Source organism: Manis javanica, chromosome 4 (assembly GCF_040802235.1).
Source record: "Manis javanica isolate MJ-LG chromosome 4, MJ_LKY, whole genome shotgun sequence".
NCBI lineage: Eukaryota > Metazoa > Chordata > Mammalia > Pholidota > Manidae > Manis > Manis javanica.
The window spans coordinates 155507487-155529464 of record NC_133159.1 but is presented as its reverse complement, the minus strand read 5'-3'; the positions used below and the strand labels follow the sequence as shown (position 1 = coordinate 155529464).

The 21978-nt window shown below is 40.0% G+C and overlaps 1 protein-coding gene across 2 annotated transcripts in view; it reads right to left on the bottom strand.

Moving 5' to 3' along the window:
• SPAG9 (sperm associated antigen 9) overlaps window positions 1–13528 on the bottom strand; it is a 163842-nt gene extending 150314 nt beyond the window's left edge. For both annotated transcript variants that reach the window (XM_036999026.2, XM_036999029.2), the window contains exon 1: window positions 13049–13528. In XM_036999026.2, coding sequence (XP_036854921.1) covers window positions 13049–13351 — 303 coding nt within the window. In that variant the 5' untranslated portion in view covers window positions 13352–13528. The remainder of the gene's footprint in view (window positions 1–13048) is intronic.
• Between the last annotated feature and the right edge of the window lie 8450 nt (window positions 13529–21978).

Below are 21978 nucleotides of genomic sequence, written 5' to 3'. Positions count from 1 at the left end.
TTTACAAAGCCTGTTTATTTGATTCCACACTTCTGTTCAACCGGTTTAACTTTTTAAAAGGTATTTGTTTTATAAAAGGTAGCAATAACAAAAACAAGGCTAGAACAGGCAACTGAACAGAAATTCAAATTGAGGATCTGATCAGTAAAATTAGAAATTTTATTTATATCAGAATATCCCAGCAGAGGCTTTTAACCAATATAGATTTTAATGTCCAAGAAATAAATGTTTAATGTTTACTATTCTTTAGAATGAATTTTTCTTCAAAAATAAATGTTTTACTCACCATTTTATTTGTTAGTTCTAGAGTACTACTGCTGTATCCTAACTGGAAATGTCTATCAAAAGATTCTAAGCAAATAATTAAAATTAAGTTTGGCACTTAATCTTCATTTGTGTGGAAAATTTATTCAGACAGACTAACTTATTTCTCAATGAGTAAGTTAGAAACAAATATTTGTGGTTAAAATGAATAAAAAATACAACAGAAAGCCACTGTTAAGTTCAAAATAATCAGAGAATCATCATGCTGAATTGACTTTTAAGATTATGAATCCCAACCTTTGCAAATGCAAAAGTAATTCCTACAATACTTCTGACAATTCCAATGATCTTAATATTTCAAGTTTTTAAATGCAAATATTTCTATAATACCTACTATGTATAGGACAATGTAGTTAAAGTATCTGCAATAACTATACTCGGGAGAAGTCATGGCTTTTCTGCATACACAGAAGTCAAAGAAATTATTGAAGAACTTTTTGGAAGTTTTAACATGATTTGGCCCAACAGTAAGGACAGTAACTTGAATGCACAAAAGAGAACTTTAGTTAGGCTTAGAAATTTGACCTTTAGCATATTCATTCATCTATCCATCCAACCAACCAACAAATATCTATTAAACACCTAATGCATCCCAGTAATGTAGTGGGGGAATTAAAGCAATAGGTTAGTTTGACAGAACATTGGAAGTGTCGTGAGCAAGGAAGGACAGTATATCGTGGGAAAATATATTATGGGCACAATCCATACTTGCGTGTTCAGAAAAGATATTCCAAATTGCAACCTGGAAAAGGAGTAATATTAGCCAGGTAGCAGAACAAAAACAGTGCCAAGCAAAGACATAGCTTTTAAGAAGGCTGGGAGAGAATACTTTTTACAAAATGACCTGGCTCAAAAAGGAAAAGATAGGGCTAGTAAAATAAGGAGCAGCCAGATTACAAGGCCTTGTATGTTAGGAATGTAGTCATTTCAAAAACTTTAGACAGAGCCAGTAGAGGCTTTTCAGTATGGAAATGGATCTGATCAGATTTCCATTTTGGAAAGATCTCAATATAATGTGATGGGCAGTTTATGGCTTGGCAATACTGGAAGCAAACATCAGTTTTGGAACAGTATTAGCTGTCCAATCACCTACTTAGAAATACTCACTAGGTACTTCCTATGTGCCAGACACTGGTGTATAGTGTGAATTACACAAAGTTCCAGCTCTATGGAGTATGGATTTGGGGCAAGAGATGCTGGTGGCCCATATCAGAGCAGCAGGAAGGGATCTGGAAAGAAACAGATTCCAGAAATATTTAAAAGTTGGAAACAGTAGCAATGAGGATGCAGGAGAGAGGAGTTTAGGATGGTGACCAGGTATCTGGCCAGGTGGATAGTGGTATCCCTCATAAACGTAGGGAACAGACAAGGAGTAGGCTTGGGAGATAAGTTCAGTTCTGGACATGCTGGGAGACACTCATGTCCAATAAGCAACAGTAAAATGCATTTGTAACTCCAGAGAGACATCTGGCCTTTACAGTTCTTAATAGGATGTCAGCTCAGCTCCATGAGGGAAGAATCGTGTCTGTTTACTCACCACTATATCCCTCACAGACACAGTACCAGACATATAGTTGGCACTTGATAAATTTCTGTTAAATGAGTAGATGAAATATACATTTTCGGATAGTCAACAAATATAATTGAACCCACGGGAGTGGTTAATATCAGCTGGACACTGTGCAGAGTGGGAACTAAAAGAGGACTTCAGAAGAAACACCAGTGTTCATCAAAGTAAAAGGAATCCACAGAGTGGTCAGGTAAGTCAGATGAAAACTGAGAGTTCAAAGTCAAAGAACCAAAATATAATTTGCTTAAAGGAGAGACAAAAATTCAAACATTGCTGAGAAGTTAGGTATAAAAAAGAGTAAGACAGAAAACAGAAGAAATGTACTGATGAAAGTTACTTACTTTTTTGAATTTTCAAGTATAATTTATAGGATAAACTCTGACTATATTTTTGACTAAATTATCATACCTAAATAACTACTCCTAAGAGATAACTTATTTCCTGCATGGGCAGCTTACCCTTTCATAAACTTTCCTGTTCCATCTAAAGTCCCTGCCTCTTTACTCTTTACCACATCACCTTTTTTATTTCCTGTGTGGCACCTACTATAAGCTGTAATTAACTGGCTTGTTTATTTTTTACTACAATTTAAACTCCAGGAAAGCACAGGCTACCCTCCTTGAGTTTTTTTTGTTTGTGGTTACATTCCCAGGGCCTAGAATAGCGCCTGACTCAGTAAGTATTTTTTCTTTCTGATCATCCATGTGTCTGTGTCTGTTTCTAACTACCTATAGGAATGGACGCGGGTAGAGAGAGATCATGGTTTCCTCCCAGCCCTTAAAAATAACTGCAGGAAGAAAAGTGAAAATACATTTTAAAGGACAAAAACAGAATCGCAATCACAAAAATTCTAGACCTATCCGCCTCTAGTGAATCCAATCAGTAGGACCTCAAATTACAAGTAAAAAATTCTCAGGCTCTCTAACCCTAGTGGGGCAACTAAGCAGTCATGAACAAACTATCTTGGAAAACATGTAAGACCAAAACAAAAAAGTTAATAGAGAAAACATTAAATGTAGTTCAAAAGGAAGAAAAATTCATATTTTTATTGTTGTAATTTAAAACTAAAAATTTTAACCAATTTGAATTGTTTTATAAATCTCAGATTTAATTTGTTATAGAAAATAACCTAAACTGCAATCATTCTTCTTTTCCAGATGAGTGACATCAGTTCACTATGAACATATTAACAGCTTACTCATCTCTGTAACTGACATATACTTGCAGTAAAAATTAATTCAAATGGTATAGCAGATATTAGAAAATGTTCTCAAATGTAAATAACACTGTGGTTACGTTAGAATCCTCTCATTTTTTAGGAGATTAATAATTTAAGTACTGAAGAGTGATATGTTATAACATCTGTAACCTACTCTGAAATGATTCAGCAATTAAAAATATGTGTATGTGTACACATACATACAAACACACACATATGTAAATAAACATTAAGTATATTTTGTGCCTTTAGCCCAGTTGTTATTTAAATTAGTAATTATTATGCTTCTTCATATTTGTAGCCTTAATTGTCATCTCTGGTGTCCTAAGGAATTTGTTGTCACTATTATGTAGGTTTTATTTCACTGAAGTAGAGCAGCAGGGGAAGGATAGTTTTAGTTATATGTGCAGTTGATCTGTTAGTACAGGAAAACTAATTGCTGGTCCATGGGGAGTTAACATTTGACCTCATATATGTGATTTATTGAAGTTTCCAAACTCCTTTTAAAAGTGAAGCCCCTCTGTGGTGCCACTTTGGTGGTTTTTAAAAAACTACTATCTTGTGGTATCCTCAGTGAACTACAGATTTTTGGTCCAAGAACTGACTCGAGTGTTGACTTAATTTCTCGGTTGGTTCAGCAGCTTTTTGGAATGTTATGTTACATCTTAATTTTTTCATTCAAATCTAAGTTTTAGAATGTTCAAGTGCATTTTAGTGCTTCATTGATCTCTGTATTACTGAAGTTATTTTGTACATAAAACAAATACACTTAAAAACACACTTTTTACATTAAAAAACACATATTTTCATGTTTTAAGAATATTTTTTATTCTTGAACCATTTGAATAAGCTTCACACTGCTCTGGTCAGAGTAGATATGTCCTTGCCCCTCGTCAGTCCCTACTTCAGACACTTTCTGAAATGAACAATCTGTTCTCTTGGGGAGTGTGTTTTTGGAGGTGATGGTGGTGATGAGGGTGGTGTTGCCTTTTGAATGGTAATCAGTTAACCGTTGTTTGGCTCTTATGACAGGTCTTACCCTTGCTTTACTTTCAGAGATTCTGAATGTAGGCATCAGGTGAGTATGATACCATTATGTGTCCTTGATAGTGAAATTCACATTTTTACTTAGTTAAAATCACAAAAGGGAATTTCAAAATGTGTGAGCTAACCAACTGGATCAGATACCTCAAATTAGAGGATGGCTGAGTAGAGTTAAGGACTACTCACTAGATTACTATGGTATGTGTCATTGATCCAATTTGGTGCTTAAATTTGGTTCCTGTTGCTTGGACTCCTTTAATTACACTCTGCATACTTGAATCATACAGAACCTTTGGTTCCTACAAGAGTGGTAGTAGAATCTAGCCAAATATGTGTTCTTTTGTTCTGCTGACTAATGGCTGAGTTATTTTAAAAACACCTTTTTTGCCGTGCTCAGCACTCATAAGGAATGCAGCTGTTACCTAAATAATTAGGTTGAGATAAAAAAGATAAACATAGACCCAGTTTAATAATACATGTAATGTTTCTATTCAAAAAGCTGATATGCAAAGGGGAGGGTGGGCTGCACAACACAGAGAGGACAAGTAGTGACTCTACAACATTTTGCTAAGCTGATGGACAGTAACCGTAATGTGGTTGTTAGGGGGGACCTGATATAGGGGAGAGCATAGTAAACATAGTATTCTTCAGGTAAGTGTAGATTAAAAATTTAAAAAAAAAAAAAAAGAAAGAAAGAAAGAAAAGGGGGATTACTCCTTAACAGGATAAAACTATTGGTAAATCAAAGATCAACGCATGCTTTAAATATCCTTAATGTTGATCACTTAAAGGGTGTCAGATGATCAGCTATGGAGGTACTCTTTTCTGATAATATTCCTTTCTCTTAAGTAAAAAAAAAAAAAAAAAGCAGTTACTGTGTGCTGACCTCCAATGAGTTCTGCACAGTGGTATAGAGGGCATGTCAAAGTGTGGGCAAAGGGTCTGTTTGTTTCTACGCAGAAGATCAAGGCCTAGCTTGGATACCCAGAAAATGAACTAAGATACGATATGAGGAGGAGCTTCCGGCATCAGCACTCTCTGGAGGACTCGTGCCGGGGGATGATCATCAAAAAAGCCTCCACAGGGATCCGGACGATGCTGCGGTTGTGGCTGCATCCAGCCCACCGTCTCCTGGACTTGCCATAAGAAGGAGGAGGGAGATGTCTAGGCTGGCATGTGCATACAGTGAGACAACGAATTTGACTGGATCTGTACTGTTGGAACTCAACCAGGAGTTGGGAGGGGTGCAAGTTGTAGCACCCCAAAATCTCATGACTATAGACTATCTATGGTTAAAAGAACATATGGGATGTGAACAGATCCCAGAAATGGGCTGCTTTAATTTGTCTGATGGTTCAAGTACAGTTGGAAAATATCCATCATATCATAGATAAATTTTCACAAATGCCTAGGGTGCCTAAATGGTTTTCTTGGCTTCACTGGAGATGGCTGGTAATTATAGATTTGCTTTGTTTATGTCACCATATTCCTATTATGTTAATATGTGTGTGCAAATTAGTTAGTAGTTTAAAACCTATACATACTTAAGGTACAATACAAGAAGATATGTCAAAGAAATAATCAATCCTCCCAAGTTTCCTTCATATGCTACATCTATAGCTTTTCTTCTTCCTTCCTAATTACAAACTTTAAATAGAATTCGTGCCTCATATCGAATTTACCGAGTATCATAATTCCTCCAGGTGGTAAAGATACCTCGAGACAAGTGCTGGGCATAGAAGCCACAGGGCATAAATCTGCAAAGAAGTAAAAAGCTAACCTTTGCAAACAATAAGGCTTCTCTCTCACTTACCAACTTTACATTTCCCTGTATGGCCCCGGAAGATGACTGGTTAGCCAGAGACGGGTAAGATTCCTCAAGGGAGGAACAACCTAAGACAGGCACAGTCGCAGGGGGGCCATCAGGTGAGAATTTGGGGATCAACAGAGGTGAGGCTCAGAACCTCACCCCCCCTGCTTTGAGAGAAATCTTCTGCATCCGTGGATGTCTTGCTGCCCTTGTCTAGCCTGGATTAATACTTAGTCCATAGGCACACACCTGATCATCTGATCATCTACATTTGCCTTCTTACAGCACTAAACTATGTTTTCTACCTTTATCTTGCATCTACCTACCACTTCAGCATTTTATTAAAAATAAAAATAATAATAATAATAGGAGAAATGTGGGATGAACATATAAATCAAGTACAAAAATCAAATGAATATTCATATTTGACCTGATGGTTTATAGGTCATATTGCATGATCAAAACCGAAAGTTTCTGTGATGACTGCCCTTGTACTGTTAACCATGTAAGAATTTATTCACTCTGTAAGAATTCGTTCACCATGTAAGAACTTGTTCGTTATGCTTCAGAAGATTGGAGACTGACGAGAATTAGGCTTGAGATGGATTAATGATTGTACATTGAGCATTGACCCCCCTATACTGAATTTTATTGTTGTTAACAACCATTTGATCAATAAATATGAGAGATGCCCTCTAAAAAAAAAAAAAAAAAAAAAAAAAAAAAAGCTGATATGCAGAAATACATGCATGTAAATACTGTACATTTAGGAATGTTGGCCAGTGATATTTAGTTACTAATTTGAATACTAGACTATTGTATTCAGTTAGGAATTCTAATGTCTAATTTTTGGCATAATAGATAGCCCCAAAAATGTTTGACTGAGGCATGGAGCTTTTCATATTAATCAGTATAATAGAGACATTTCCAAGTTGAGGGTGTAGAATTATTATTAGGACCTTAAAAATACTATTTTTATTTTTTTAAGGTCAGTCAACTTCTTCAGTAAATTTTCCCCCCAGGTTTTTATTAAGAAAATTTTCAAACATACAGAAAAATTAAAAATACATCAGTAATCTGTATATCCATTACCTAAATTTACTAATTTCGAAGCAAAAGTGAAATTCCACTTTTCAAGCTCCTAAAGTCCTCAATAACCACCATCAATAAATTTAAGCTATAATCCATCACATCAACATAAAGAAGGACAAAACCACATGATCATCTCCATAGATGCTGAAAAAGCATGACAAAATTCAACATCCATTCATGATAAAAACTCTCAACAAAATGGGTATAGAGGGCAAGTACCTCAACATAATAAAGGCCATATATGACAAACCCATGGCCAACATCATACTTAACTGCGAGAAGCTGAAAGCTTTTCCTTTTAAGATCGGGAACAAGACAAGGATGCCCACTCTCCCCACTTCTATTCAACATAGTACTGGAGGCCTTAGCCACAGCAATCAGACAACACAAAGAAATAAAAGGCATCCAGATTGGTAAGGAAGAAGTTAAACTGTCCCTGTTTGCAGATGACATGACACTGTACATAAAAAAACCCTAAAGAATCCACTCCAAAACTACTAGATCTAATATCTGAATTCAGCAATGTTGCAGGATACAAAATTAATACACAGAAATCTGTGGCATTCCTATACACTAATGATGAACTAGCAGAAAGAGAAATCAGGAAAATAATTCCATTCACAGTTGCATCAAAAAGAATAAAATATCTAGGAATAAACCTAAACAAGGAAGTGAAAGACCTATACTCTGAAAACGACAAGACTCTCAAGAGAGAAATTAAGGAAGATACCAATAAATGGAAATACATCCCATGCTCATGCATAGGAAGAATTAATATTGTCAAAATGGCCATCCTGCCTAAAGCAATCTACAGATTCAATGCAATTCCTATCAAAATACAAACAGCATTCTTCAATGAACTAAAGCAAATAGTTCTAAAATTTATATGGAACCACAAAAGACCCCAAATAGCCAAAGCAATATTGAGAAGAATAAAGCTGTGGGGATTATGCTCCCCAAATTCAAGCTCTACTACAAAGCCACAGTAATCAAGATAATTTGGTACTGGCACAAGAACAGACCCACAGACCAATGGAACAGACTAGAGAGCCCTGATATAAACCCAACCATATATGGTCAATTAATATACAATAAAGGAGCCATGGACATACAATGGGGAAATGACAGCCTCTTCAACAACTGGTGTTGGCAAAACTGGACAGCTACATGTAAGAGAATGAAACTGGATTACTGTTTAACCCCATACACAAAAGTAAACTCAAAATGGATCAAAGACCTGAATGTAAGTCATGAAACCATAAAACTCTTAGAAGACAAAAGGCAAAAATCTCCTGAATATAAGCATGAGTAACTTCTTCCTGAACACACCTCCTCGAGCAAGGGAAACAAAAGCAAAAATGAACTCATGGGACTACATCAAACTAAAAAGTTTCCGAACAGCAAAGGACACCATCAACAGAACAAAAAGGCATCCTACAGTATTGGAGAATATATTTGTAAATGACATACCCAACAAGGGGTTAACATCCAAAATATATGAAGAACTCACACGCCTGAACACCCAAAAAGCAAATAACCCGATTAAAAAATGGGCAGAGGATATGAAAAGACAATTCTCCAAATAAGAAATTCAGATGGCCAACAGGCACATGAAAAGATACTCCACATCTCTAATCATCAGGGAAATGCAAATTAAAACCACAATGATATATCACCTCACATCAGTAAGGATGGCCAGCATCGAACAGACTAAGAACAACAAATGCTGGTGAGGATGCGGAAAAAGGGGAACCCTCCTACACTGCTGGTGGGAATGTAAGCTAGTTCAACCATTGTGGAAAGCAATATGGAGGTTCCTCAAAAAACTAAAAATAGAAATACCATTTGACCCAGGAATCCCACTCCTTGGAATTTACCCAAATACAACTTCTCAGACTCAAAAAGACACATGCACCCCTATGTTTATTTCAGCACTATTTACAATAGCCAAGATATGGAAGCAACCTAAGTGTCCATCAGTAGATGAATGGATAAAGAAAAGGTGGTACATATACACAATGGAATACTATTCATCCATAAGAAAGAAGCAAATCCTACCATTTGCAACAACATGGATGGAGCTGGAGGATATTATGCTCCATGAAATAAGCCAGGTGGAGAAAGACAAGTGCCAAATGATTTCCCTCATTTGTGGAGTATAACAATGAAGCAAAACTGTAGTAACAAAATAGGAGCAGACTCAGAGACTCCAAGAAGGGACTAGTGGTTACCAAAGGGGAGGGGTGAGGGAGGGCGGTGGGGAGGGAGGGAGAAGGGAATTATAGTATGTTTAGTACACATGGTGTGGGGGATCACGGGGAAAACAGTGTAGCACAGAGAAGGCAAATAGTGAATCTGTGGCATCTTACTACACTGATGGACAGCGACTGCACTGTGGTATGGATATGGTTGGGTACTTGATAATATGGGTAAATGTGGTAACCACATTGTTTTTTCATGTGAATCCTTCATAAGAGTGTATATCAATACTACCTTAATAAAAAATTTTTAAAAATTTTAAGCTATAATTATGCAAATTACTGTGCACTCCTGTCACTTACTAAAAAGCTACAAAACTCAATGAAGTTCAAAATTTCCTTTTAAAGTGCTTATTAAAGAGATAAACTTAACTGTCATTATAAATTATTTTGCAAACAAATCAAAGTCAATTTCCTCAACAATGATTAAATATTTTCTATGAATGAATAAGAACTATACCAATAAAAAGAACACTGAACACCAATGCCTGGTTTCCTGCCCAAGAATCTTAGCACTCCTGTGTTCATACACTTTCAAAGAAAAAAATTTAATTAAAGTCTTCATATAAAATATCAACTTTGTTACTGCTTTAAATAGGGGAAGAGTTAAATCAGAAAATTCTCAGTAGTATCTATACCTCTGTGTTTGATCACTCCAACTTTTAAGGCAAAAAGCCACAGAAAAGCAGTTACAAAATCACACAATCATAACATCCTCCCAGCAAAGATATTCTTCCTCTCTTCAGCCCGTTGTCTTCATATATGCTTCTATCATGCAAGGAGGGAAGAAAGGGAGGCTGAAAAGGGTGTGCACACTTTTATGTGCAATCTCCTTCCACCCAATCATGCTAAATAAACTTTCATCTTGAAAATAATGGTGATAAGAAAACAAGCTCCACAATATCACTTTTTCCTAAGAAAAAGGTTCTTTAACTCATCTGCTTACTTATCTGGGAAGTTTTCTTTTTCCTTTTTTTTTTTATTACTCAAAGGCAAATCATGTCTACTTTAAAAGAATCAGAGCTTGCACAAACAAAACACAAAAAACACTAACATATTCTTCCCAAGAATAACATCTCCCTCCAGGTCATTTTCTATCCAGATTTTTGTTTTTAAAAATCACTGATTTACAAGGTAATTATTCATAGATTCATAGAGCTTACTTTGCATAGGACAGGCAAAGTCTAGCTGAAGAAGTGAAATTTAAGATGAGGCAAAAGTGAGGAGCTAGCCAGAGTGAAGCCCTGAGGGAAAAGCATTTTAGGCCAAAGGGAACAGCATGGATGAAGGCATCAAACAGGACTTGGTTAAGGAATGAAAAGATACACAGCTGGAGCTGGGAGCCCAAAGGGGAGAGTGGTGAGCAACAGGATGATAGACTCCTTGATTAGCATTTGAAACTTATCACACAGGATGATAGACTTCTTGATTGGCATTTGAAACTTATCACAAAACTGTCTAAAGTCAGGCTTCCTTTAGGTTGTTTTTAAAGACTCACAAAAACAGCAGGCTAACTCCATAAAAAATTTCAAATTAAAGCAAAGAAAAAGACAGAAGGTATTCAAATTAAGTAATATCATGTTAATGAAGATGAAATTTCTGATTCCTTGCTGGGAATTCCTACAGGCAAGGGATTATAGCACTTCATACCTCCTAAAACATCCTCAGCATCTACATACCCTCCTACATTTCCACAAGGGTACTCAGAATTTATGTTACACTTTCTGGTGATGAACCATTTCCACGCTTTCAAATACTTTTGATGTAAATGTCCTGAGGCACTTTTGCTATAATAGACTCTTAGTCTCCATATTAAAGGCCACAAACAAAGCACTCCCAGAAAATTAAACATAGAATTCACTTCTGCATAAAACACAGAAAATTAAAACACATTTACTTTGGCCTAAGAAAGACTGAATTTCCGGTTACTGGGTAAAACCTGATTTATGATCCTACGTGAAGACTGATAACAAGGTGGTTTTATGTTTGTGGTCTGGGAGTTGGCTCATCCAGCATTTCATCAGTGTTCTCTCTTCTCAAGTCATGGCCCTTTGGACAAAGGTGTCATTATAGAAAACTTATAGACACGTTTGAAAAAGTGTAAATTACAAAGAAAGTCACTGGATAACCGATTTTTAAAAAGTCATTTACCCAAGAAGTTAATAGACAATCCAGAGCCTAACAATTAGTTTTTTTTTCAAATTCTGCAACCTGTGGCAGATGTTTCTCTGGCACGTGTGACTCTAGCATTTTTCCCATGTTTACATGGACTGACAGGCATTTAAAGCTGGAAGGAGCATTTCTTTTATACAAGGTGATAGGGTGTGCTGGGCCTATCCTGCGGTTAATTTCCCAGGTGGCAAAGGCCTGTCTGAGCATGAGGACATGGCATGCCATCTCAGAAGTAGTACATGATTTCTCTTCTATAAACAGTGCTAATAAACTTATGGAAATGGTATCCTATCCTTAGAATCTTTTCAACTCCTCCTTCCTTATATACTTGGAAATATTCTTGAAATAAAGTAAATTTTGCTTAACAAATTCAATGGCATTCCTCTAAGATAAATGGATCACAAAGCAGAACCAAACACCATCACTACAGTCAAGCTTAAAAAAAAAAACTACTTGACCTGGTACAAAGATACATGTGACAAACAAAAAGTTTAAACAGCAGCGGTATAAGTGAGCTGCTAAACAAATCTCACATCCTAAACACTTTTCAAGTATTTTTGAAAGATAACGTAGCCTTCCTTCGATATTTATTTAGCTTCCTGCAATCACCATGTATTTAGCCAGATGTGCTAGACCCTCAGGAAACAAGGATGACTAGGGCACTTCATAACGGCAACACAGCATGAAAGCTAAAATCCTTGACTGCCCCAAGAGAGCAAAGACCTATCACTTGTATTCCAGAGATTTAAAAGGTTCACAGACGAGGTGAGGGCATCGAGGTCACTGCTGAGCTACTAGAGTCAACAGCCCGCCAAGTGCACCTGTAAACTGCAGTCTGAAAAGGGTTGCCAACAGCCACCTACACCTCCGCAACGCCCCCGCCCCCTGCTCCACCCCAGTCTTCTTTATAAACAGAGGGTTTTTAAAAGGGAACTGTCCAAGGTTACCACCTGATATGGAGGAATGCTTTCGTGTGAGATACTAGTAAAATAAGTATTTACGTTGTATTGCTATATAACATCAAGGTGTCGACAAAATACCGACCAAGGCACATACACCATAAAGAAAAATTATAAATAAAACCTCTTTCTCAACAGGGTTAAAACGTCAAGGAGAAACTGACCGAAAGAGGGAGATCTCTAACTTGCCAAAGCAGCAACCCCCAGGAAAGACACTGGAACCAGCGGAAGTTACATATCCAGGACATAAGTGTTTAAATGCGCGCCGCCCCCCAACCACGGTAAAAGTTTGAACCGCCATCAGACTACCCTACGGTGGTCAAAAACTTCCCTAAACTATGAGAGGCAACTAGACACTCTAAAATCTTCGCCCTCAGCCAATCTCAGGTGCCCTCCAGCCAGACTGCGCCTTCCTCCCCGGGCCTTGCCTCCCCCATCTCGTGCCCTTCTCCTGGACACTCACTGGCCGCCTCGGCTTCCACCGCCGCCAGGGTCCCGGGGACCCCTCGGCCTCAGGCACGCCCCCAGGAGGCCCCGCGCGCCTCCGCTCCTGGGCCGGGCCCGCGACCCCGGGTCCCCGCCCTCCCCGCCGGCCCTCACCTCCTCGGCGTGCTTGCGCAGCGCCTTCTCCCGCTCGTACTGGGTGATGAGCTGCTCGTTGTCGTCCCGCAGCAGCTCCAGCTCCACCTGGTGCTCCTGGTCCTGTGCAAACACCGAGTCCAGGTTCTCCAGCACGGCCACCACCAGTGGCATGAGCTCTTTGACCACCTCCTCGTCGTAGCGCCCAATGAGCCGCTCAAACTCGCGGTAGATGGAGCCGGCCAGGCCGGACACCCGCTCCGACATCACGGCCCCGGAGCCGCCGGGCTCCTCCTGGTACACCACCCCGTCCTCCAGCTCCATGGTGGCGGGCGGGAGGGCGGCCCGGGGCGTTGCCGGCTTAAGGGGAGGCACGAGCCCGCACGGGACGGGCCCAACTGGGGTTGAGGCCGGGGCTGGGGCTCGGGCTGGGCCCGGCGGGGTTAGGGGCCCCGGTCGGAGGAGGGGAGGGGTGGGGTGAGCGCACTCAACCCAACAGCCGCTGCACCAACTGCCGGGGCGGCTGAGCCGCGCGCGCCACACGTCACCCGCGGGGCGGGATCCGCGCCGCGTCGGCCCGACGGGCGGAGCCCCGCGGGAGGCCAGGCGCGGCCGGGGGCGGGGCCCGTGCGTCACCGTGCGCCGGCGGAGGGGGCGCGGGTGGCGTCAACTATCTGCGCCGCGCGGTATGTGCGTTCGCCAATGGGGAAGGCTGCGAGAGAAGGGTGGCGAGAACTGTCATTTCCAGGCGGGATTTGCCGGGCTGCTCCCAAAGGAAAGGGAAGGGTTCTGGAAGAGTGGTCGCCCAGAATTAACATAGCTAACTTTTCGATTGCTTTTTACAGCTCACAGAGGGATTTGTCATTTGTTCCTCAGAGCAGGCGCGGTGCGGGAGACGTTTGGCCCCCGTTTCACAGGCGATGAAAGTAGGCCCAGAAAAGTTGTGGTTCACTCAAGGTCACGCAGCTAGAAGACGAAGGAAGCTGATCCCGGACTCAAACCAGTGTTGATAGAGAATTCCGGGCTCAGAGAGAAGTGGGAAACAGGGAGAGGAAAGCAACCTAAACTAGGACAAAGCCTGCCCAAGTGATGAGGTGGTCTCGCATAAAGTAGAACTATTTGGGGATAATAATAATAAAGATAGCCTAAAACAGAGGAAGTGCAAAGCATTCTGGAGGAATGTAAAACTGTAACGCCATATCTTGCAGTATTCCAAACACGAGTTTCTCTGCTTCTCCCGGCCAATTTAAGATAGTGTCATTTCCTGGCTTCAGTCACCCTCCTTTCCTCTAGTCTTAAAAGAGAGCGGAGTGGGCAAGAGGGGTGGGGTTGGGGAGTAGAGGGGAAAGGGGTGGAGTCATTGGAATGAATAAGTCCATGACGTACGAGATCTCTGCAGCCTGTGAGAGCATCACGTGTGGGGAATGACACAACACCCAAGCCTCAGGCGGCCTGAGTTGAGAACCCCTTCTCAGTTCACTCATCTAGCCTTTCTAAATGGGGCGGAAGACACTCCCAAAAGCCCCTTCTCTCCTCGGTAGTTGACTCAGGAGTTTTGTGGTCCTAATTTTCTAAGAACTGGGGGAGGGAAAGCAGGACTTGTATAAACAAGGGTTTAGCATGGGAATCTTCTACCTCTCAGGATCATAAATACCCTCAACCCCTACCAAGCAGAACTAGCCACACAAAGTCTCCCAATCTGAACCCACTTGGAGATCTTCAAAAACAGTATGGAGGTTGGGCGAGGGCTAAGTTATAAACCCAGAGGGGCAATAATGAAAATACTAAGTCTGACAAAATCAGACAAGAATAAATCTGTGGCCTGTGCTGTCCCTTTTTCTTTCTCACCCTCATCTAACCTTAAATTATTTGTGTATATGTTCGGGTGTTAGGAATGCCAATCACCTGGTTGAGTGTGAGCCCAAATGCCCTTTCTTTTCTAAACACTTGAAAATCAAGAAAAAAAAGAGTCTTGCTCTGGATCTTTCTCTTCTTTTTTCACTTCCTGAGGGCTGTCACTTAAGCCATCCATATATACATATATATGCCTCTATTTTCCTGGGAGCTGGAAAACTTAAGGCAAGGCTTTGTCTTTTCATAACATTATCGTATACATCAGAAAAATAAGAGAAACTGTTGATTTTCAAGTATGATATAATAAAGTTTTCCATGTAAGTTCTTTAGCTATAAATTCTTTAGGTATAAATTCAAAATAGGAAGATATGAAATATTTATGTCTTTATATTAAGGTTCTTCTAGCTATCAGAGATCACATTTAGTTGTTTAAAATAAATTCAACCAAATATCCATCAATAGATGGACGAAATAGATAAATAAAATATCGTATATGTATATAATGAAATATTTATTGTTCAGCGATGAGTACATTCAGAATGAAATACATGGCACAACATGGATGAACCCTGAAAATACTATGCTACATAAAAGAAACCAGTCAAAGGATCACATATGAAAGATCACTGTTTGCCTAGGACTGGCTGGGAGAATGAGGGAAAATAAGAGTGACTGCTGGTGGGTATGGGGTTTCTTTTGGAGGTAATGAAATGTTCTAAAATTGATTGTGGTGATAGATACAGGATTCTGAAAATACTAAAAGCCATTGAATTGTACACTTCTAAGTAGATGAACTGTATGGTATGTGAATTATATCTCAATAAAGCTGTTAAAAAAGAAAGAAAATTTATGGCTGTAAAGACTTCATTGTAAGTCCAAAGGAAGCTGATAGAACTCAGTGTGAGAGAGTGGAAAGAAAACAGCTTTTTAAATTGGAAACCTTGTATTCTCATATGGACTGGTCATTTTAAACAGCCTAGGCCAGAAACAAACATACAAACAAAGCAAAAAAATAAATACCCACTGTGTGCTAGTGACCGCAATAAGGACTGTAAGCCTCAGCTTCTTCCTCTTGACAATGAAGAGATGTGTGATGCAGAATCTGTAAAGATTTCTTGCTGTAAAGATTTCTTGCAATTCCCAAATCCTGTGATTCTCGTTTGTAGGTGGGAGTGAAAGACAGGGAAGAGGGCTTTGAGACTGAGTGCAGTTAGTCAATTCCTAATTATGTAGGTAGTAATACTTACCTCCTATACTGAACTACCTGGGTAAATTCCCAGCACCCCCCTCTAACCCCAAAAGCTGAGATTGTTAAAGACTAAAAGTCATTCAGGAAAACAGGTCATGTTATGGACTTTAGAGTAAATGTTTACTCTATTCCTAAAGGAAAGAAATTTCATTTTAAGAGATTCTTAAGTCTTGCAAAAATAGTGAGGACATTAATGAGAGCAGCAGAAGGGAGGAGTTTCTTCCTAAACCCAGTAACTATAATCACTGGAAGACTGAAATTACTAGTCCCATGTTTGTCTAGCCTTCTGGAGCCTTACAGTTACTTCTATGTGAATCAATTTCCCTGGTTTCACAAACTACATTTTCCCACACACAGAGAGAAGGTCACTGGAAGAGGAAGGGAAAAGAGGGCTCGCAGTGTCCAAGGCCCTCCACCTATGGCAGTATGAAATAATGATTCATCACCCCTTACAAACTAGAATGTGCTTGGTGAAGTAGTCTAGATTAGTCTAGATGTGGAACCTGGGGTTCTTGAAAAGTGCCAGAGGACTTTTTTCAGCCCTCAGTTATACCTTTGAAAATCTTTTGAAGGTCTCAGGATAAGATGTCCAAGTTAAAGTTGCAAGAAGGCCTCTAGATGAACTATTCCCTTTCAACATCCTCCCTCACTTCCACCAAACTTTGGACCACCAGCAACTGCCTCGAACAGAGGAGGCTGAATATATTGCTGAAGCAAAGTCCCAGGAGCTGATGCGGTTTTTGATGGGTATATTGGTCATATTTATGTTCAGGTCTATTTTCTCTCCACCTCCTGAGTTGAGTTTAGTGGAAGAAGAGGAGGCCCACCACCCACCTCAGTTTACTTTTTAAACATAGAGCTGAAGTTCACTCTGTGAATAAAAGACATGTGCAGAACAGTGAGTTGGTTGGGTTTCCACCCCCCAGATTATAGACAAAATGCATACTTAATATAGAAAATTTGCTAAATACAGGAAAGCACAGAAAAATTAAAATCACCCAGATAATTCCATCTCCCAGATATCACATGCTTATAATTAATAATCTGTAAAGTGATCCAGGAAGTCTTCACTGTCCTTGTGGAAGAGGAGCCAAATTCGAGGGGACTTGCTTTCGACTGGAGCAAATCAGCATCTAGTGAAACTTAAATAAACCTGAATTTTGTGCCTCTTCCCAATTCCCTCACTTGAGTCTCCTAAGTAAATAGATGAGAAAAGTATGAGAATTTTAGGAAATAGCAGACAAACCCAGAATCCATTTCCAAAAGCATCTTTAAGTAGATTTCACCAAGGATGACATTGCAAATCCATTCTAGTTTAGAAATTTTGATGGATTTATTAACAGTCACTTTAGGAAAGGAATGGAGATGATGCCGGGGTTCCTGTTCACGAAGCCAAAGAATGAGCTTCACAAACACTCAAGGTAGGAGAGCAAGGTACAGGCTTTTATTTAGAAATAAAGTGAGAGGAAAGAGCTCCTGGCTCACGCTAGGAGGGGACAAGAGAGCCGGGGGTAGTGTGTTGTCTAGGGGATTTGTAGGCAGTTGAGGATTTTTGGGAATTGAGGGTTTAGGGTGTGGACTTGTACCACTGCCCTGCTCTCAAGGTGGGCTGGATTGTTGTCTGTTTGCTAGGACTGTTTACAGTGAAGTCACAGTTTATGCTGAGATATCCTTGCAGAACACTCAAACATTCCAGGCCAAGTTGCTTCTGGACTATTAACCTTTAACTGATCTCACTGAAGATGTCTATATTCCTAGTCTCTGGTATCTTTACCCTAGAGACTTAGTGTGACCTTGACTTTGCATAATGTTGAACATAGAGTTTGGATAGGGACTTTACATTGTTACATTGGTAAATATCCTGCCTTGTTTTTTCCAGAGGCCCTCACCCTACTCTGACTACACCCACAGTCCCTGTCTCAGAGATAAGAAATTGTCAAATTTTTCTAAATGGTAATTAGTTTATATATATGATTTTGGGGGAGGGTCTCAATGACCCAAAACATCACTTCTAAAATTCACCATTTTTAAGAATTCAGTGCAATTCAGTCAACACTTGTTGCCTATTAAATCTTGGTCCTGTGCTAGGCACAAGGTGAAGGTGTTAGGCCAAAGTCAAGATGAACCAGGCACAACACTTGCTCTCAAAACAAGCAGCCTAGTAAGGGAGAAGGCCTCAGAAGCATAGGTCATTGTGGGTAAAACTAACATTTCCAGAGTATCTCCCCTGGCTTTAGTGCATTTGCATATCCTCAGGGGTGGGGAGAAGTTCATCTCCATGTCAGTGGGTAATAACCTGGGCAACCAAGGGTGTGTCTGAACCTGAGAATTTAAAGGGAGGAGCTGGCTGCCTGGCCGGCTTGCTTCTTCTGGAGCAGAGGAGAGACCTGGCTCTGGAATGCAGTTTGTAAGCAATAAATGGGCTTTAAACTTTATTTCTGCCTTTGACTGATTTTGGTTTTTAGAGGTATTTTGCCCTGGGATTTCCTCTTCCCGGACTTAAAGTCATCTGCAAGTGCAACAATCTAAATGTGTCTAAAGTGCAATGACAGTAAGGACAAAAGAATGCCTAACTCCATTTGGAGATTAGTTGAAGGCTTCCTCAAGGAGTTTGCAAAGGGAAGGTAATCTCAGCAGAGGTTTAGCTTGAAGGTTAACTCACAGATTTCAGATAAGCAGAGAAAACTGATTGATTTGTTTTGTCTAAACCTAATCTGGCCTGCTTCCTGAGACCCCACCCACAGAACGACCTAGTTCAAAGGAAAGCTCTGTTTAGATTTTATTGAAACAGTCCCTTTAGGTGATTAGTAGTCTCTCTTGGATAAGAACGCTGAGTCTTTCAGCTAACCTCTCCCTCCTGGCCCTCCCCTTAAGAATATTTAGAGTATATGGGGGAGAAGAGTGTGAATGGGGTCTTTGGATCCATGTAGTGACCTTTGCTCTCTGTCTTCTGGTCTCTAAGCAATGTTCCTTGCTTGCCTGATCTCTAGAAGTGGAAGTCTTGAGCTACTGGAACTCAGGGTTCATTCTTTTGGTATCATTCCCTGTCCAACTTGGTCTCTGACTTTGATGTTACATGAGATGTGTATGAAGTCTAATTGTGATGGTAGCCTTCAGAGCCACCTGCTACCTAACATCCATTCCCACCCCAACTTCCCAGACTAGGCTTGGAAAGCTAAAACTCTGGGCCTCCCACCACCTAACCCCACAGCACAGCCAACATGATTTACTTGTTTCATGGGGTGGTATAGGGTGGTCTTCAGGGCAACAGCTTTGAGCTCCAGACTAGAGGGAGTAGGGCCCTCAGTGTTACTTTCATTTATTTAACATATCTCTTATTTGAGACAAAGCCTGGACTTCCAAAAATGTGGCTACATATCTGATAGTTTTCTTCTCTTCATTCTTGTCCTCCTTTTCTCCATTCTATACTAATCTAGTTTGAAAATGAGGGCCTTTCCCCCATATGTTCTTTTTTTATCTCAATTTCAACTCCCAGTAAAATCTTAATAGTAAGCAGATGTATTTTCTCTCCATCTTGGGAGGCCTGCAGGCTAACTACTAATATGCTGAGAAGGTGGAGCAAGGGTAGAGGGCTGTGCGTAGGAATCCAGAACTTTGTCTGCTTTGCCAGCTAATATCTTGTGCATATATGCTTAAACTGATCTTACTTAGATCTTTCTCTTTGCAATTATAGGGGCCAAAGGCAAGCTGTCCCAAGACGATTCTTAGACCAGCATGAAGAATCTCTAAGGGTAGAGGAAAATTATTCCTCCCCAACACATTCTATCTCTATCTATCTAATCTCCCTCTCTGCCTCCCCGCCTCCCCACATCCCATGTTACATTAGAATGGAACATCAGCCCAGGATATGTCCTCTTCTTTCAGACCTACAGTCTTAAGTCAAATGTATGATATTTGACTTTTGACTTAGGAATTTGAAAAAATGGAGATAAGGAAATGGCAATCGTATGAGTGTGAAAAATATCTGAGAGATCCGGTTGGCACAATTTAGTAGATTTAGAGGGTGACAGAAAGTTTTCTGGCTTGGGCAAATGGTAAATGGTGGTTCCACCAATCAAGAAACCTAATTCAAGAAGGAAATTAGCTTTTTAACATAAAACAAATTCATTTTGAACACTTTTGGTTTGAGGTGCTTCTGCATTGGATAGTAGCTGAACAAATGATTCACAGTCATTAATTTATGAATGTTGTTAAGTCTAGTTAGTGGATAATATTCCCAGGAAGAATTATTTTTTGAAATATATGATCCAATATTCATCTTTTATATTTTGTTTAGTGAACTGTTTTCTACCAAATAGCCAGTGGAAATCAACAGCCCTTAGAGGATGGGCATTTTACTGGGTAAGGGAAAGAAGCCTGAGCTAATTTTGGAATTTATGTCACTGTGCCTTAGGAAGGCAGATTTGGAAAAAGAAGTTGGATTAAGAAAGAACTTTAGTGCTCTCCTCCCCCAACTTTCCTCCCATTTTACAGCTAAGGAGACTAAGGCCTACACAATGAGAAGATTTGAGTAGAAAATAAAATGAGGGCATTGGCCACAGGGAACCAGGGTGAAGAAACAAAGCCTGAGAAGGTGAGAATGAATCCTCAAAAACTAAATAGGAAGGCTACCTTAAAGCAAGGCAGAATCACTTCATAATTTTGCCCAGGATAGATTATGTCTGATCTATCTAGAGAATGCTGGGAGACTATCCTCAGGTTGCCATGTCACCAGGGAGGATGGCCGACTATTCAAAAGAAGCTATGTAAATATAAGTACTTTGCAAACTGTAATGTGCAGTTACAAGAGTTGTTAACATCAACCTCTATTTCTCAAAAAATTACAAAAAGCCAGCCCCAAGGACAAGGCCAATCCACAGAGAACAGGATATGAACAAACTAAAACACAATAACATACTGTTGAATATGTTTTCTATTTAAGGTATATAACTCATCTAAACTAAAAAAAAAAAGGGCTGGTTGGGAACAAGGTGTGGTCAGAAGGGAAATAATCCATTGAGCCTCTATGACCTTTGCCACTTTTTTCCTCCACTTGTCCATGTATGAAAATGACTCAATCCTAACACGGGTGGCTTATTTTTAGAAGGGGCAACAGAGCCAGTTGAAAATCTAAGCGTAGTAACCATTGCTAATTGCCAGCCTCACACATCAGAAACAGGAACAGGTAGATACTCCTTTGTTCATTTCAGTTTGATATGTGTGACTCAGTGGGGCACCAGAGAGTCTGCCTATTTCAAGATACATTCACTCTTTCCTTCTGCCACAGTGCTGGAAACTCCCGATGGGAGGATTACTCTTTTGGACATGAGATTTCAGCATTAGGCAGCCCCTTAGCCAATCCAGAGTGGAGTCCACTTCCCTCCTTTTATGACTGAGTAATCATCCATAGTCACGTGTAAAGTTGTGTCTGTGTTGGAGCTCCTATCTAGAAATCTGGACTCTGGGCTCAGTGCCTCATGCAACCTACATTTTTTCAAACTCCTGAGTCAAAAGCCAAATAATACCGTGCATTTGACATAAGCCCATAGGTCTGGAAGAAGAGGACATGTCCTGTGCTGATGTTCCATTTTAATGTAATGTAAATGTTGCATGAAAGGAAATCACATTCTGTTGTTCACTATCAGATTAGCAGAAGTCAACTCAGAGGGGTGTATTTTTTACTGCTTTGTAAAAATGTTAAAATTCAAAATCTCAGCCAAGCATGAAACAATAAAGAACAGTGACTGAGAGAGTACAAGGGGTCTGGAGTTAGCTTCTGGGGTCTGAATTGTGCTTCTGCCCCTTATTAGCGGTGCTGCCTCGGGCAAGTTACTTTCTGTACCTCAGT